The 17,178-nt window shown below is 45.0% G+C and overlaps 1 protein-coding gene across 1 annotated transcript in view; it reads left to right on the top strand.

Annotated features, from left to right (window-relative positions):
• Window positions 1-13,246: 13,246 nt before the first annotated feature.
• The window catches only part of FGD1 (FYVE, RhoGEF and PH domain containing 1), a 44,063-nt gene continuing 40,131 nt past the window's right edge, over window positions 13,247-17,178 (top strand). The window contains exon 1 of the mRNA XM_038587522.1: window positions 13,247-13,661. Coding sequence (XP_038443450.1) covers window positions 13,355-13,661 — 307 coding nt within the window. The 5' untranslated portion in view covers window positions 13,247-13,354. The remainder of the gene's footprint in view (window positions 13,662-17,178) is intronic.

Below are 17,178 nucleotides of genomic sequence, written 5' to 3'. Positions count from 1 at the left end.
CGATAAGAGACTCTTAACTATAGGAAACAAACTGAGAGTTCCTGGAGAGGAGGGTGGGAGGATGGGGTAACTAGGTGTTGTGCATTAAGGAGGGCACTTGATGTAGTGAGCAGTAGGTGTTATATGCAACTGATAAGTCACTAAACTCTACCTTTGAAACTAATAATACACTATATGTTAATTAAATTGATTTTATTTTTTTAAAGACTTTACTTATTCATGAGAGACAGAGAGAGAGAGAGAGAGAGAGAGAGAGGCAGAGGGAGAAGCAGGCTCCATACAGGGAGCCCAATGTGGGACTCGATCCTGGAACTCCAGGATCATGCCCTGGGCCAAAGGCAGGCGCTCAACCACTGCACCACCCAGGCTTCCCAATTAAATTGATTTTAAATTAAAAAAAGTAAAAATACAACTACCATATGATCCATTAATTCCACTACTGGGTATTTACCCAAAGAAAAGGAAAACAGTAATCCAAAAACATATATGCACCACTATGTTTATTGTACCATTATTTACAATAGCCAATATATAGAAGCAACCTAAGTACCTATCAATGGGTTAATGCATAAGGAAGATGCGGTATATATACACAATGGAATATCATACAGCCACAAAAATGGATGAAATTGTGCCATTTGAGACAACATAGATGGACTCAGAGAGTATTATGCTAAGTGAAATAAGTCTGATAAAGACAAATACCATACTCATAAATGGAATCTAAAAAATGAATAAGCAAAAAGCAGAAGCAGACTTTTAAATACAGAGAACAAACCACTGGTTGCCAGAGGGGAAGGGGTGGGAGTGGGGCAAAATGGGTGAAGGGGAGAGGGGTATACAGGCTGCTAGTTATGGAATGAATAAGTCATGGGAATAAATAGCACAGCATAAGGAATACAGTCGCAGTTGGCTGGGTGGCTCAGTCTGTTGAGCATTGGTTGCTTGATCTCGGCTCAGGTCTTGATCTCATGGTCTTGAGTTCAAGTCCCATGCTGGGCTCTGTACTAGACATGGAGCCTACTTTTAAAAATTTAAAAGAAAAAGAGGAGTACAGTCAATGATATTGTTATAGCTATGTAATGGGGCAGAGGGTAGCTATCTATACTTGTGGTGAACATAGAATAGTGTATAAACTAGTCAAATTACTAAGTTGTATACCTGAAACTTATGTAACATTGTCAACTATACTCAAATGAAAAACGGGGAAAAAAGAAATACTATTGATTTTTGTAAGTTGGTTTTATACCTGACCTCCTCACTGAACTTGAAAAAAATTCCAATAGTATGTCTGTTGAGTCTGTTGGTTTCTTCTCTTCCAAACTTAGACATCTTACTTCTTTTTCTCCTATTGTAGTATCGGCCAAGACTTCCAGTTCCATGTTAAACAGTAGTTAGAGTAAGTATCTAGTCTTATCCTCAGTCTTCAAGGAAATGCATCTTAAGTTTCTCCATTTGGTATGAAATATGTTGTAAAGATTTGGTATGTAACCTTCACCAAGTTAAATTTGCTTTCTGGGGTGCCTGGCTGGCTCAGTTGGTAGAGCATGTGACTCTTGATCTTGGGGTCATGAGTTCAAGCCCCAAGTTGGGCGTAGAGCTTACTTAAAGAAAAAAAAAGAAATTTACTTTCTCTTCCTAGTTTTCATCATAAGTGGAATGTAACATACTTATTCTATATTAATTGAGATAATCATGAGTATTCTCCTTAAGTCTATTAATGTAGCAAATTTCCTCAATAGATTTTCTGAGGTTGAACAAGTTCTCTTTGCATTCCTGGAATAAACTCCATCTGATTGTGATGTATTATTTAACATACTGTTGGATGCAATTAACTAATATATATTTTTTAAAGATTTTATTTATTTATTTTTTTCTTATAAATTTATTTTTTATTGGTGTTCAATTTGCCAACATATAGAATAACACCCAGTGCTCATCCCGTCAAGTGCCCACCTCAGTGCCTGCCACCCAGTCACCCCCACCCCCCACCCACCTCCCCTTCCACCACCCCTAGTTCATTTCCCAGAGTTAGGAGTCTTTCATGTTCTGTCTCCCTTTCTGATATTTCCCACTCATTTTATTTAGGATCTATGCATCTATATTTATAATTGAAATGACCCTATAATTTTCTTTTATTATCCTTGTCTAGTTTTATTTTTTTAAGATTTTATTTATTTATTCATGAGAGACACAGACAAAGGGAGAAGCAGGCTCCATGCAGGAAGCCAGATGCGGGACTCGATCCTGGGACTCCAGGATCATGCTCTAAGCCAAAGGCAGATGCCCAACCGCTGAGCCACCCAGGCATCCCACCTTGTCTAGTTTTAGACTCAAGGTTTGAAGATTGTACTAGATTAAGAAAATGAGCTGGGCAGCTTTCTCTTCTTTTCTATTTTCTAGAATAACTTGCATAAGAAGAGAAGTAACTATTCCTTGTGAGTCTGGCATAACAACACCTAAACTTATCTGGCCTGGATTTGGCAGATGGGATGTCCTTGCATACCATTTCATTCTCATTAATGGCTCTGTGTGATTCTGTCGCTTTGGATATTGATGATTGTATATGAATATGTGCACTTTTATAAATGTGTGTGTTTACACATGATGCTCTGGTGTGTTTCTATTTATATGAAAATAGACCAAAAGAGAACAATTTTTCAAAGGGAAATTAGCTGGATGATTCTCTGTGGAGCTATTCTTCTGTGTCTGTTTGAATGTGTCCCTGAGCTGTGAGGGGATAATTCCATGGGTCTCTCAGTGTCTCTGTGTATGTCTGCATCTCTGCCAGTGTTGATTCATCGTGTGTGTTTTTTCCATGTCTCAGAGTATCTGCAACTATGAGGATTTGTGATATTTTTTAAAGATTTTATTTATTTATTCATGAGAGACACAGAAAGAGAGAGGCAGAGACACAGGCAGAGGGAGAAAGCAGGCTCCATGCAGGGAGCCCAATGCAGGACTCGATCCCGGTACTCCAGGATCACACCTTGAGCTGAAGGCAGACGTGCTCAACTGCTGAGCCACCCAGGCATCCCAGGATTTGTGATTCTATGTGCATCTTTATGTCTCTGCACACGTCTGTGTTTCTAAGTGTATGTGTGTGGGCGGATTCTGTATGCATCTTGTGTTTCACTGTAGAAATATATGCATGGAGTGCACATGCTACGTGGCAAGTTCAGACTCTCCAAGTCTGGAAGAAACATTACAACAGGAAATGCTCTGGATTCCAGCTTCCGGATGGAATTTCACTCAGAAAAATACCCCTTCCTGGTCCTCCCAATAACTGCAGCATTCTTTGTCCTTTTTCAAGAGGCTGAGTTGAGGGGGTTTATGCTAACCTTGACCTCAGAAGCCTTGTCTTTCAGGAGGATTTGGCAGAGCCATGAAATTCCACACCCTGCCACTTGCCTCTTGCCAGGCCTACTTCTTCCTCCTAAACCCTTTTATAGCTCCATATTATCTACGAGACCAATTCTGATCCAAATTGTCCAGAGAGGCCAGGGAAAGACACAGGGAGATGAGGACAAAGAAACAGAATACAATTTTTTAAAGTAAATGCATAAATAAGGATTAGATTTAGGAAGAGAGGAACAGATAAAGAATAACAGGAGATAAAGACAAAGAGACAGACAAACAAGTAGGGCCTGAAAGGTGGGAGCAAATAGTCAGAAATGGGGAGAAACCACGATGGGGACAGAGAGATATACAGGGAGATGGAGTGAGCAAGGTAGAGAAAGTACAGAGAAGTGAGGCAGAAATGTAGGAAGAGAGAGAGATGACATCAGAGAGGCAGCTATGTAAAAGTGAGGACAGGACAGCCCTGGTGGCTAAGCGGTTTAGTGCCACCTTCAGCCCAGGGTGTGATCCTAAGACCCAGGATCAAATCCCATGTCCGGTCCCTGCATGAAGCCTGCTTTTCCCTCTGCCTGTGTCTTTGCCTCTATCTCTCTCTCTGTGTCTCTCATGAATAAATAAATAAATACTTTTTTTAAAAAAAAGTGAAGACAGAGAGGGACACAGAGATGATAACAACCAGATATATAGGTAAGGGGTGATTGGATTAAATAAAGACTGCAAGAGATAGGGATGAAGATGAGTAGAGAGGTTGATGATGTAGCAGCTGACGTTTTGAGCTTTTGTTATGTCTGAGGCATGGCCCTACAAACTGTGTGTGTATTTTGGCACATTTAATGCTCATAGTAATGCTGTGAAGCAGGTGCTGTTATCAACCCTATTTTACAGATGGGGACACTGAGGCACAGCAAGTCAGAAACCAACTAAGATTTGAATTCAAACCATTTAGCACCAGGGACTTTACTCCTGACTACTCTGTCAGTGACAAAGAGAGACAGAGGAATGGGAAGCTGGGGACAAGAGAGGAAACAGAAATAGGTGAAACCCACCTAAGACAGAGAGATGGGAGACAAGAGACAGGCCTATGAGGAAAGCAACCCAGTAAGAGAGATGGTAAGCGATAAAAAGGGGTAATAGAGGATGAGGAGAGAATCAAATAGGGAAACAAGGGCAAAAAGACCAAAATAGAAGTGTATCAGAGACAGAGACGAAGAGTATAAATATTATGAGGAGGAGGGGAGATGAAAGAATGGCACAGGAAGGTAAGAATAGAGAAATATAGGTGGGGATGAGAGACACATGTCTGCAGCAGCACAAACAGAAAGATGAGGACTGGGAAACAACCAGAGAGAAGAAGGGACAGAGTTATGGAGACAGAAATGCAGATGGTAAAGAGGCCAAGGAGCCAAAGGAAACTGAAAGAGAAATAGACAAGATAGAATTTCTGGAGCACCCAGAAATTCAGAAACAGATGAGGTAGAGCAATGTGGTATTATATACATGAGGACAGAGACTCAGACCAAGATAAGAACCATAAGTTAGCCTATGACCAGATAAAGACAAGGCAATCCCTAACACATAAAACAGGAAGAGAATGGAGCAAGAAGAGGAGAGAGATGGAGAGAGAATAGGAAAGACAGGAAAGAGAAACCATCAGAGAGATATAAACAGAGAGACAAGAGAAAGCAAAATGTAGACAGAGATGGGGATGTGTCTGAGAGGTGGTTAATAGCGATGGTGAACTTGGGGGGGGCAGTAAAAAATAAAAAAAAGAAGTAGAGACAAAGATAAAGTCATCTTGATCCAACTTACAAGTTTCTTGGATATATTAGGGCTGGCACTGGGCAGTGTGGTGCCCACTAGACTATGAGCTTAGGAAGGCAAGGCTTCCATATCCTCTGTCCACAATATAGTCCCAATCATATGTGGGACTACTGTTTGTTAAAGATTAGCTCCCAGAAAATGTGCGTGCATTGCATGGATTTTGTCGTTCAATCCTTACAACTCTGATAGAGCAGGTATTATTATCACCATCCCCAGTTTGCAGATGGGGAAACTGAGACTCAGTGTGGAGTAACTTGCCCAAGGTCTCACATAGGAACTAGGAGTGAAATCCAAGCAGGGTCCAATGGCGAAATTATTTCATGAACCAAGGAATAGGATGAATCTTTTCCTGACCATGCACTTGAAGTGCAAACAAATTCTAGTCTGCCTGATTCCAAGGTCTACACGTTTGACCACCATCACAGACTGCTTCAGTGAAGACTTGCTGACACTGTCCTAACTCCTCACCCTCTGGCGCTCCCTCCATCCAGTGAAGAAGGCTAACATGGCCAGCTCAGAGACTTGAAAAAGTCCTAAGAGTGGCAGGAATAAATTTCCCGTGGAAGAACCCCAGCCTGGGGCAATCAGAGAATGCTTTCTGGAGAAGGAGGAAGTTCAAAGAGGCCAGAAGCAGATTTACACAGAAGTCAGTGAAGGTTCAGGATCCCTTCTAAGGCCCTGCTTAACAATCAGTGAAAAATCAGAGTACTAGGATTTGTTACTTTGCAAGAAAATTGAAATGCCCTAACATCTTACAGCTCATATATGAAAGAAACTAAGTAGAAGTTTTCCCAAATTTGACAAGCCCTAAAAATGTACATTATGAAGCTGAAACTTTTCTAAACTATCAATAGTAAAAATATATTTCTATCAACCATGCTATTAAGAAAGTCTAGGGCAGCCCCGGTGGCTCAGCGGTTTAGCGCCGCCTTCAGCCCAGGGCCTGATCCTGGAGACCAGGGATTGAGTCCCACGTCAGGCTCCCTGCATGGAGCCTGCTTCTCCCTCTGCCTGTGTCTCTGCCTCTCTCTCTCTCTCTCTCTCTCTCTGTATCTCTCATTAATAAATACATTCTTTAATCTTTTTAAAAAAAGAAAGTCTAATATTTTTATTCTTTCTGTAGAAAATGGCCTTACCTCATGCCTCAGTGACAAAACAGAAGCCATTGGACATAAGGAATAGTTACTAAGCCCTCGTCTTCCCACTGCCAAATCTCTAAACCTCCCAGTAACTGTGTTCATCCTTGTCTTGCTCCTACCAGTTACAGTGAGGGGCCTGAAGACCTCTTCTCCTTTTGGAGGTTCAATGCCCCAGATCCCAACCCCTCCTTTCCCTTTCTCTTCTGCATCTTTGTTTTCTCCCTCTCTACTATTCCAGCAGCAAACAAGCATAGTCTAGAATCTCCCATCTTTAAAAAAAAATCATTCTTTGACTCTCCTACCATCACCTTATTTCTCTGGGCTCTGTTCCCATTCACAGCCAAGTTTCTCAGTGGAATTGCCTGTACACCTAGCCCTACTTCAATGGGGGTGAGGGAGGTGTTCTGTTCCCTCTGACCTCAGGGAGGGCCCTGTAACAATTTACACTCTCACCAGCACTCTATACAATTATTCCTGTTTGTTAAATGAATTTTATTTAATTTTCATTATATACTTTATATATTTTAGAATATACATATATAGACAGTTTGAATAAATAATAAATATCTATATACCCATCACCTAGCTTCAAAACCAGATCATTTCCAATGACAAAACCCTCTGGGTAACCCTCCCCAGTCACATCTCTTTCCCCTTCCTGAGGTAACTAGTGTTCTAAATTTTTCATTTTTCTTTTCTTTTTAAGATTTTTTTTATTTATTCATGAGAGACACAGAGAGGGAGGTAGAGACATAGAGGGAGAGGCAGGCTCCCTGCGGGGAGCCTGATGTGGGACTCCATCCCAGGACCCCAGCTTCACAACTTGAGCCAAAGGCTCAACCACTGAGCCAACCAAATGCTCCAGTTTTTCATTCTTTGCTGTATAGTTTTATAACATATGACTGTATCCATATATTGCATAATTTTTCATGTTTTTCAACTATACATAAACATATGTATAGTTTTTTCTTTTTTTCCTTCCATGACTTTTTGAATCAGCATTAGGTTTTCTGAGCTTCATCCATGTTGATACGTGTAAGTAGAGTTCATTCTTTATTTCTTTATAGTATTCATCATATAAATATGTCTGAATTTATTCATCCCATGCTCTTATTTCCATTTATCGATGTTACAAACAGGCTTTGGTGAATATTCTTGTAGAATTTCCCAGTACACATGTGCAAGGATTTCTCTAGGGGAGCAATTCTCAAATTTTTTGATCTCAGGACTTCCTTTACATTCTTAAAAATCACTGCAAGATAATTAAATAGATCTTTTTTAAGAAAAAGGGGGAATCATGTGGGTGGCTCAGTTGGTGAAGCACCTGACTCTTTTTTTAATAATAAATTTATTTTTTATTGGTGTTCAATTTGCCAACATACAGAATAACACCCAGTGCTCATCCCATCAAGTGCCCCCCTCAGTGCCCGTCACCCATTCACCCCCACCCCCCGCCCTCCTCCCCTTCCACCACCCCTAGTTCATTTCCCAGAGTTAGGAGTATTTATGTTCTGTCTCCCTTTCTGATATTTCCCACACATTTCTTCTCCCTTCCCTTATATTCCCTTTCACTATTATTTATATTCCCCAAATGAATGAGAACATATAATGTTTGTCCTTCTCCGATTGACTTACTTCACTCAGCATAATACCCTCCAGTTCCATCCACGTTGAAGCAAATGGTGGGTATTTGTCATTTCTTTCTTTTTTTTTTTTTTTTGTATTTGTCATTTCTAATGGCTGAGTAATATTCCATTGTATACATAAACCACATCTTCTTTATCCATTCATCTTTCGATGGACACCAAGGCTCCTTCCACAGTTTGGCTATTGTGGACATTGCTGCTAGAAACATCGGGGTGCAGGTGTCCCGGCGTTTCATTGCATCTGTATCTTTGGGGTAAATCCCCAACAGTGCAATTGCTAGGTGGTAGGGCAGGTCTATTTTTAACTCCTTGAGGAACCTCCACACAGTTTTCCAGAGTGGCTGCACCAGTTCACATTCCCACCAACAGTGTAAGAGGGTTCCCTTTTCTCTGCATCCTCTCCAACATTTGTGGTTTCCTGCCTTGTTAATTTTCCCCATTCAAGCACCTGACTCTTGATTTAGGCTCAGGTCATGATTTCAGGATTGTGAGATCAAGCCCCCTTGAGATTCTCTCTCTCCTCCTCTCCCCATCACTCACTTGATCCTACTCTCTCTCTCTCTGAAATAAATAAATATTTTTTTAAAAAATCACTGCAAGACCTCAGAGAGTTTTCATGAATGTGGGTTATGTCAATCGATACTTGCTGCATTAGAAATTAAAACTGCAAAAGCTTAAATATATTAATTTTAAAATAATAAATTCATCATAGTCAAATAAATAACATAGATTATGAAAGATAACTATTTTCCAAAACAAAAATAATTCAGTGAGAAGAGTGGCATGGTTTTAAGTTTTTGCACATCTCTTTACTATATGGCTTAATAGAAGACAGCTGGATTCTCATATCTACTTCTGCATTCAATCTGTTGTGATATCCAGAAAACACCACTCTACAATCTCAAGATAATGAGAGTAAAAGAAGCAAATAACACCTTACTAGTATTATAGTTTTGTTCCCTGCTCCTCACTCTCCCCCCAGGATAACCCAGACCACACAGTGAGAAGCAATGCTCTAGGATATATACCTTAAAAGCCTGGGTCATAGAGTATATGCATCATTCAGCTTTATTAGAAAATGTCCAGCCTTTTCTAGAGCTGTTGTATCAATTTACACTCCTACCAATTGTGTACCCATTCCCTCTTCGTTCATGCTGGTGTTCACCCCTAATATTCCACCAAAACTACTATCAAGGTGACTACCAATATCCATGTTGCCATTTCCAATAAACCCTTTTCAGTCTTCATCTTACTTGACTTCTCAGTACTCTTTTTAAAAATTTCCAACACAACCCTAGTTATGTACCTATCTCTTTATTTCTTTCTCAGTCTCCTTGCCACCTCCTGTTCCTTCACCCAATCTCTAGAGTTGGAGTTCCTTGGAGCTTAGTCAAGGATCCTCTTCCTTTCTCTTTGCTCTGCTTCAGACTGACCTCTTCTCTCATGGCTTTTAATGCCAGCTCTATACTGACAACTCTCATTTATATCTGAAACCCAGACCTCTCCCCTGGGGTGTATTACCTGCTTTGACTTCTCCATTTGATTATCTTAAGGAAGTGTAGAACTGAACCCTTGACATTTCCCCTGAAAACCTGTTCTTTCTGTCTTCCACATCTCAGTAATTGACCTAACCCACATCAGCTCCCTCCTACCCCCAAGCCACAACACCAACCCCTTTCAATTCTAAATATCTCTCAAATCTATGTCTCTCCATCTCCACAGCCACTTACCATTATCTCTGACTGCAGCAGGCTTCTAATCTGGCCTACCTCCAATCCAATCCGCAGCAACCAAAGTACTCTTTTTAAATCATACCACATCAATCCCAAATTAAAAATGTTTCAACATAGCATATTTCAGTATTTGGGAAATTTGAGTTATCTACAAAAGAGATACCATTTCATCATGTTTCAGTTCATATGATACAACCTGAAACAAAAGTTTCATGAAACAAACTTACCCTTCCTACATTTTCTATGATACATCGATATTTTCTATTCTTTTCTCAACTTGATTTCAATACCTTCTGCAGTGTGACTCACATTTAAAAGCACTGCTTCAATACCTTTGCATTGCTCATAGAATAAGATCAGTTCTCCTTACCGTGGCCTATAAAGCCTTATGTAGTATGGCTTCTGCCTACCTCTTTGACCTCATATCCCACTCCTCTTGCTCTCAGCTCACTATGCTCCAGCCACAGTGGCCTTCCAGCAGTTCCTAAGTATACCATTTCCCCTTCTCCCCAGGGCCTTCTTACTTGCTGTGTCCTCTGTGTGAAATACTTTTGCCTCCGCTCATCATCTGCTAATTCCCACTCCTTCACATCTCAGCTTAAATGTCAGGCCTTGCCTGACCCCTCAGACTTAATTGCCCCCACCCATTATTCTCCTTCCTATCACCTTGTTTTATCTCTTTATATAGCCTTATCACAATTTGTAATTATGTGTGTGTTTATGTGTTGTAATTATATGTTTGTTTATTTACTTCATGCCCTTTCCAGCACCAGACCATAAACTCATGGTCTTGTTCACATCTGTCTTATTCACTGTTGCATAGCTAGTGCCTTAGGTGGTGCCTGGTCTGTGGTATGTGCTCAAAAAGAAATTCATCAAATGAGCAGAGATCTGAAGAACAAATGAAGTGGGATTGAGGAAATGCAGAGTTTCACCCAGAGGCAAGAACATATGCAAAGACTCAGAGGCTAGAGAGACTTAAGGAATGGTCTAAGACTTTCAACTTAGGCTCCAGAATGAAGTCTGGAGAGGCTGTCAGGGGTCAAATAAACCATCAAGGGCACAGCTTAATCTTCTTTGTTGAAGAAGGTAGGTTTCCTGTTGAGCCAGTGGGGACTCATTGAAGGGTTCTAAACATGAGAGAAATATGAGTTGATTTACCTTTTCAAAAAGACCATACTGACTATGGTGTGGAAAAGGGATTCCAGGGAGGAAGACTAAAACAGGGAGGCTGTGACAGTGTTGCAGTTTAGATGGGTGCTGACCTACACTAGGGTCATGTCAGCAGAAATGAAGAGACTAAATAAATAAATTTGGGAGATATTCGGGAAGTAAAAATGACGAGGTTTGGTGATTGCATGGGGGTGGAGGAGAGAGAAGAGTCAGGCGTGTAACTCCGGTTTCTGCTTCGACTGAGATCACAAAAGTAAATGTACAAAGAAGGACACACAGGTTGAGAGGAGGATGCCTGGAGGTGGTAAAAAGCTGAGGTTTTAGGTGCTTCTGGAGTGCTCGGGTAGAGCTGCCTAATAACCAGTTGAATGCATGGGTCAGGAGAAGTATCTGGACTTGAGCTATCAATTTGGGAGTCATCAGCAAAGAGATGATAATTGAAGCCATGGGAGCGAATATAATAATTGAAGGAAAGAGTATATAGAGAGAAGACAAGAGAGCTCAGGCCAAACCCCTAAGGAGCACCAACATTTAAGAATTGAACAAAGGGGAGCCTGGATAATAAAGAAGAATTTAACCAAGGCAGTAGGAGAAAAATGAGAGTGTGGTGTCATGGAAGTGGTTTAAGGAGGAGGGAGTGGTCACAAGTGCCAAATACTACCAAGAAGTCAAGCTGGATAACCTCTGAAAAGATTCTATTAGATTTTGTGACATAGGACATGACAGACCTTGATGAGAGAACAGTATTAGGCAAGTACTGGAGGCAGATTGGAATAGGTTGAAAAATAAGTGCGAAGTGGGAAAATGAAGACAGTCAAGTATAGGCAACACTTTTGAGGAGTTTACAGAGAGGAGAAGAGAAGGTACCTGGTTGGAGAGGGAGACTTTTAGGCAACTGTTTACTTGTTTTCAGATGGAAGAGATCTGGATGTGTTTAGATGATGATGAGAAGGGGCAAGGACCCTGTAGGTTGGGTGGCAAGAAGTCCAGAACTTCCTTTCAGTGACTTCTGTTTACTCTGTAAAGTAGGAGGTCAGGTCATCTGCTGAAGTTTGGGGGCTGATGGAGAAGTTGGAACTTTGAGGAAAGGGCAGGTTGAAAGGGCTGTTGTGGAGCATGGGGGAAAGAGCAGCCAAGGGACACAGTAGAGTTGTGGGTCAGTACCGAGGGCCTCATAGATGCTGGGGACCATGAGTTTATAGTGGCACAAATCTGCGAGAGTGAATAGTTTTCTCCAGCAGTGTTTAGCTGCCTTTGTGCAGGCATGGAAAAGGCGGACAGTTGGACTGATCCAAGGTTGGGATGTTGCCAAGCGGATGCAACAATCCTGAGAACTGAGGCTATTGGCAAGAGAGTGGCGAAGTTAAGGACCATAAGGTCTGGTCGGAGCAGAATGAAGTGTATCAAAGACAAGTCCTCTATGAACCAAGCACTAGGGAGACTCTGGAACCTGTGGAAAGGTTTCTGGAAAAGAGACTGAAGGGCGAGCAAACAGAGGACGACCTGGGAGAGGGACGGAAAGGCAGATGAGAAATTTGGGCCCAGAGACTTGCCAGTATGGGACCACGGAGGGATGGGGAACGAAGGCCGAGGGGAATGTTTAAGGGGGAGGAGGGCCTTTGAGGGCTGTCGCAGGGAGAAGCGAAGCGGGTCCGAGTCAGGGGGCGTGGCCAAGCGCAAATCCCGGGCGAGGGGGCGGGCCCGAGGAACTGGGTCCCAGCGCCGCTGTGGCTGCGGCTGTCTCAGCGACGGCTCCCGCCTCCCCACCCCCCTTCTCCGGCTCCTTCCTGCCCGCCGCCGCGGAGACCTAGGCCTTAGCTGTTACCCTGCCCCCGCGGCTGAAGCACGGTCCAGAGGGATTGGCTGAGGGCGAGCCCCGCAGCCCAAGCGCGCGACGCACACGCGCGCCCCCCGCCAGCGCCATCCCCTCCTCCCTCCCTCCCCTGCCCTGCCCTCTCTTTCCCCTCCCCTCCGCCCCCCCAGCCTCCGCTGCGGCGGGAGGAAGAACCCTTTCCGACCAGTCAGAAGAGCCCAGATCGATTCCCATTCGGGGAGAAAGAGACCCCACTCACCGAACAGACTGACCGCTAGCCCCGGGGCCACGGAAGTGGCTCGCCTCCCAGGAGAGAGCCCGCGCGGAGCGCAGCCCCCCGACTCTAACCCAGCCGCTACCGCTTAGACACCGCTCCTCAGCGGGCCCCCGGCCCCGCCGAGCCCATTCCCCGCGCAGGGCCCGGGCCGGCGATGCCTGGCACGGCAGCGGCGGTGGCTGCGGCTGCTGCTGGTGCTGCCACTGCTGCCACGGCTGCTGGCCCGGGCCCGGGCCGGGGGCTTGAATCTCCGCAGTGGGGCTGAGCCCGCAGCCCCGCCCCCCGAGCCTGAGGCCGCTGCTCCGCCGGGCGCCGGGCCTCCTCCGCCCGCGCCTCCGCCCCAGGATCTGGAGCCAAGCGGGGAGCCCGAGCCCCGCGCCCAGGCCCGGAGCATGCATGGCCACCGAGTCCCGGGGGGCGCCGGGCCTTCCGAGCCCGAACACTCAACCACGAATGCCCCCGGCGCCGCTCCACCGGTCAGTGCCGACACGGACACTGGAGCCTCCGAGCCAGGACTGCCGGTGCTTAGGGGCTCAGGCTCGGCTCTCGGCGGCCCCCTGGATCCTCAGTTTGCCGGACCCTCGGACGCCAGCCTGGGCGCTCCTCCAGGCCCCCGGGTCTTACCCTGCGGCCCCAGTCCACAGCACCACCGGGCCCTGCGCTTCTCCTACCACCTGGAGGGCTCACAGCCCCGGCCTGGTGAGTGATCGAGAGAGCATGGGAGCCCGGGCCACGGGCCTGGTACTGGAAGCGGGTTCTTGTTTTCGGGCCCTCTAAGCCCCACCTCGGAGCCGGCCCTCTCACCGTCGGCCCTTCGAGTCTTCTCAACCCCCACCCCCTTCGCTCGCTTCTCTTCCGTCCAGTCCTTCCAACCCCTGTCCGCGGTCTCCTCTCTCTGTCCCCTTGCCCCCTCAACCCTTCCCACCCCCTTCTCTTCTATCTGCTGAGACTAATGGGAGAGGGAGAACGCCCAGAAAAACGGGCAGAATTGCAAGGCAGTAAGGGGAATTTGGTTGGGGGAAAGGAGTTTGTTCGGGGGAATAAGAGAAAAGAAGTCTCTCATTTGCCAAGCGCCTACATTGTGCCAGGCACTGGACTGGATGCTTTATGTGGATTCTCATTTCATCTTCAGGAACCTTGTGAAGTAGGTATCATTAGCCCCATTTTGTAGGGTGGGAAACTGAAGCCCAGAGAAGTTAAATAACTTGCTCAAGGTCCCACAGCTAGAATGGAGCCAGGATTCAAAACCAGATATATTTGAGTCCAAAGTCTGTGGTCTTTCTCCTTCCCCAAACTGAGGTTGGAGACCATAAAAGTAATGCCAAGCCTTCTGCTTATGTGATTTTCTTCTCTACTGTTCAGCAGCTCTGGAGTATGAGTGGAAAAAAAAAAAAAAAGGAGGGACGGTGGATTGATCCAAGGCTGGGGTTTTGCCAAGGTGTGTGTGGCGGGAGGACAAGGGAAGGAGGGAGTAGAAGGTGCTGATGAGTGAGATAGGTGGAGGAGGTGGGCCTTGGGGGTCAAGCTGGAGAGGAGGGCTGAAAGGACTGATAGGTAGGGAAACAGCAGAAAGGGTGGGGGCCAGAAACCAGTTGTAGCGGAGCTATAGAGCTGTAGGACTGCAAGGATGGTTGTGAAGAGAAATCAGGATTCTTGAACTTGGATTTGCAGAGGTGGAGCAACTCTATGTCAGTTTGGGGCCACAGACTGCTGCCTGGAGGGGCATTTGCACTGCACAGGCCTGCGTGTATGAGGAGTCCAGCAGGGCCACCCCCATCTGAGGACATCCCTATGTGGACCTGAGCCCAGGAGCCACAGAGAAAGAGCAGTGTATTTCTGGTCTGCCTTGCACTGGGCAATGCTGACAGAACTGTTGAGCCTCTAGGACACCCCGCCCCCACTCCTAAGTGGGGCTCATATCCCCAAGATCCATAGGCCTCCGGGACTGTGACCTAGCACAGTTAGCAGTAGTGAAGCATAAAGTACTAGCAACATGTGCCCCTTACTGCTGTTGTGACTTTGGGCTAGTCATGGAACCTCTGGAAATTTTCAGGGGCTCCCTCAGTGTGGGCTGTAGATATCCAGCTGACAAGAGGCCTTTAACACCCTGCTCTGCATGTTGCTCCTGAAGGCTTTCCAAACACCCCTTGACAGACACTGTATGGAGCAGGCTACTTGCACACCTTACTGCAGCACCTTCTCTCAAATCCCAAAACATGCCTCAAGGACTCCCACCTCAAGGTCTTTACATCTGCTTTTCTCTCTGCCTGGCAGCTCTTCCCCCTGCTCTCCACTTGACTTGTTCCTCATCTTTCAGGTCTCAGCTCGGATGACACCTCCTCCAAGAGACCTTCCCTGACCACTTTGGAGTGGGGGAGGGCCACTTGTGAGTCTCCATCACAGCTTCCATCCTGGCCCTTAGTACAGTCTGAAATTATCTTATTGTATGTGTCTACTTGTTTATTGCCCATCTTCCTCCACTAGATTGTGAACTCTGTGAGGGCAAGGGTATTGTACCTGTTTTGTTCCCTGTTGTGTCCTCAGTGAGTACCACAGTGCCTAGCACACAATAGGTGCTTAATAAATTCTTACAGAACAAATGCTTGAATGGATATGGAGGGAGCACATAGTGGCATCCCAGTAACTATTGTCTAAGAGAAGGACAACTGAATTCCTGCCCTCCAGATGCTCTTGGTCTGAGTCAGTAGCTGGGCATTGTCTCGACCCCTGGTCTCTAGCATCTGATTGATGACATGGTAGTACTGCCACTGCTGCTACCCCCATGCTAGTGATTCTGAGTTGCCTTCCCACTCTACCAATCCTTACAAATTACCAATCACAATACCTATGCTGAACTACTCCCCTCCTCCCCAAAAAAACAAATCAAAGTTCCCAGCATCCTTTTTGCAAAGTCCCTTTGTCTGTAATTGATGGCTGTCTTTTTAAATATGCATTTTTGTATATATACTCCAAGATAGGGATTAGGAATAAGAAGAGTGTGAGGGAAAGACCTGGCTTCCTGTCCAACCATTCCTAGCTGACTCACTGTGTGACCGTGGGTGAGCGACTTCCCTTCTCTGAGCCTCAATTTCCTCATCTAGAGAATGCCATGAGGAGTCTATGAGATACTGCTGGTGAGAAGCATGCAGAATAAAACAAAATATTTTTTAAAATAAAGGAAAAACCCTCTGAAGAGGAGGTGGAGGAATTACTCAGGCCCTGGCAAAGCAGGCACTGGGCGGTGTGATTCACAGCAGCATGGGGAGTAAGAGGCCCGCCTCCCCCACTGCCCAGCCAGCCCAGGGGTAGGCACAGTGACTTGCTTCTCTCTCCACAGGACTTGCCTATAATTGGCCCAAAGAGGGCAGGGTTGGTGGTTGTAGGGTGTGTGTATGTGTATCTGTGTGTGAAAGAGAGACAGAGAGAAAGAGAGTCCTCTCAATTAAAGGGTTGAAACATTTTACTCCACATGTTAAAATTTTTGTGTGCCTGCTGACTTCCTCCCTCAGACTGATGAGGCCTTTATTGAATCACCATCCTTAGGGACCAGTGGCCCATCCTGGTTGGGGGGGGGTACTTTTTAAAATAGTACAGTTAATACTTGAACAATGGGGGAGTTAGGGGTATGAACAGCCATGCCCCTACTTGCACAAAAATCTGCATATAACTTTCAACTCCCCCAAAACTACTAATAGGCTACTTTTGACCAGAATCCTTACCAGTAACATAAACAGTCAGTTAACAAATCATTTTGCATGTGTATTATATACTTTATTCTTAAAGTAAGCTAGAGAAAAGAAAATTTTGTTAAGGCAATCATAAGGAAGAAAAGGGATGCCTGGGTGGCTCCGTCAGTTAAGTGACCTTGATTTCAGCTCAGTTTGTGATCTCAGGGTTCTGAGATTGAGCCCCACGCTCATGCAGAATCTGTTTAAGATTCTCTCTCTCAAAAAAAAAAAAAAAGATTCTCTCTCTCTCTCTGCCCCTCCCCTCACTTGCACACTCACTCTCTCACTCTGTCTCTAAAATAAATAAATATTTTATTTTATTTTTTTAAGATTTTATTTATTTATTCATGAGAGACACCGAGAGAGGCAGAGACACAGGCAGAGCGAGAAGCAGGCACCCCACAGGGAGCCCGATGTGGGACTCATCCGAACTGAGATCACGCCCTGAGCCAAAGGCAGATGCTCAACTGCTGAACCATCCAGGCATC

Source organism: Canis lupus, chromosome X (genome assembly GCF_011100685.1).
Source record: "Canis lupus familiaris isolate Mischka breed German Shepherd chromosome X, alternate assembly UU_Cfam_GSD_1.0, whole genome shotgun sequence".
Taxonomy (NCBI): Eukaryota; Metazoa; Chordata; class Mammalia; order Carnivora; family Canidae; genus Canis; species Canis lupus.
The sequence above is the reverse complement of the archived record's forward strand: the minus strand, read 5'-3'. Positions and strand labels throughout refer to the sequence as shown.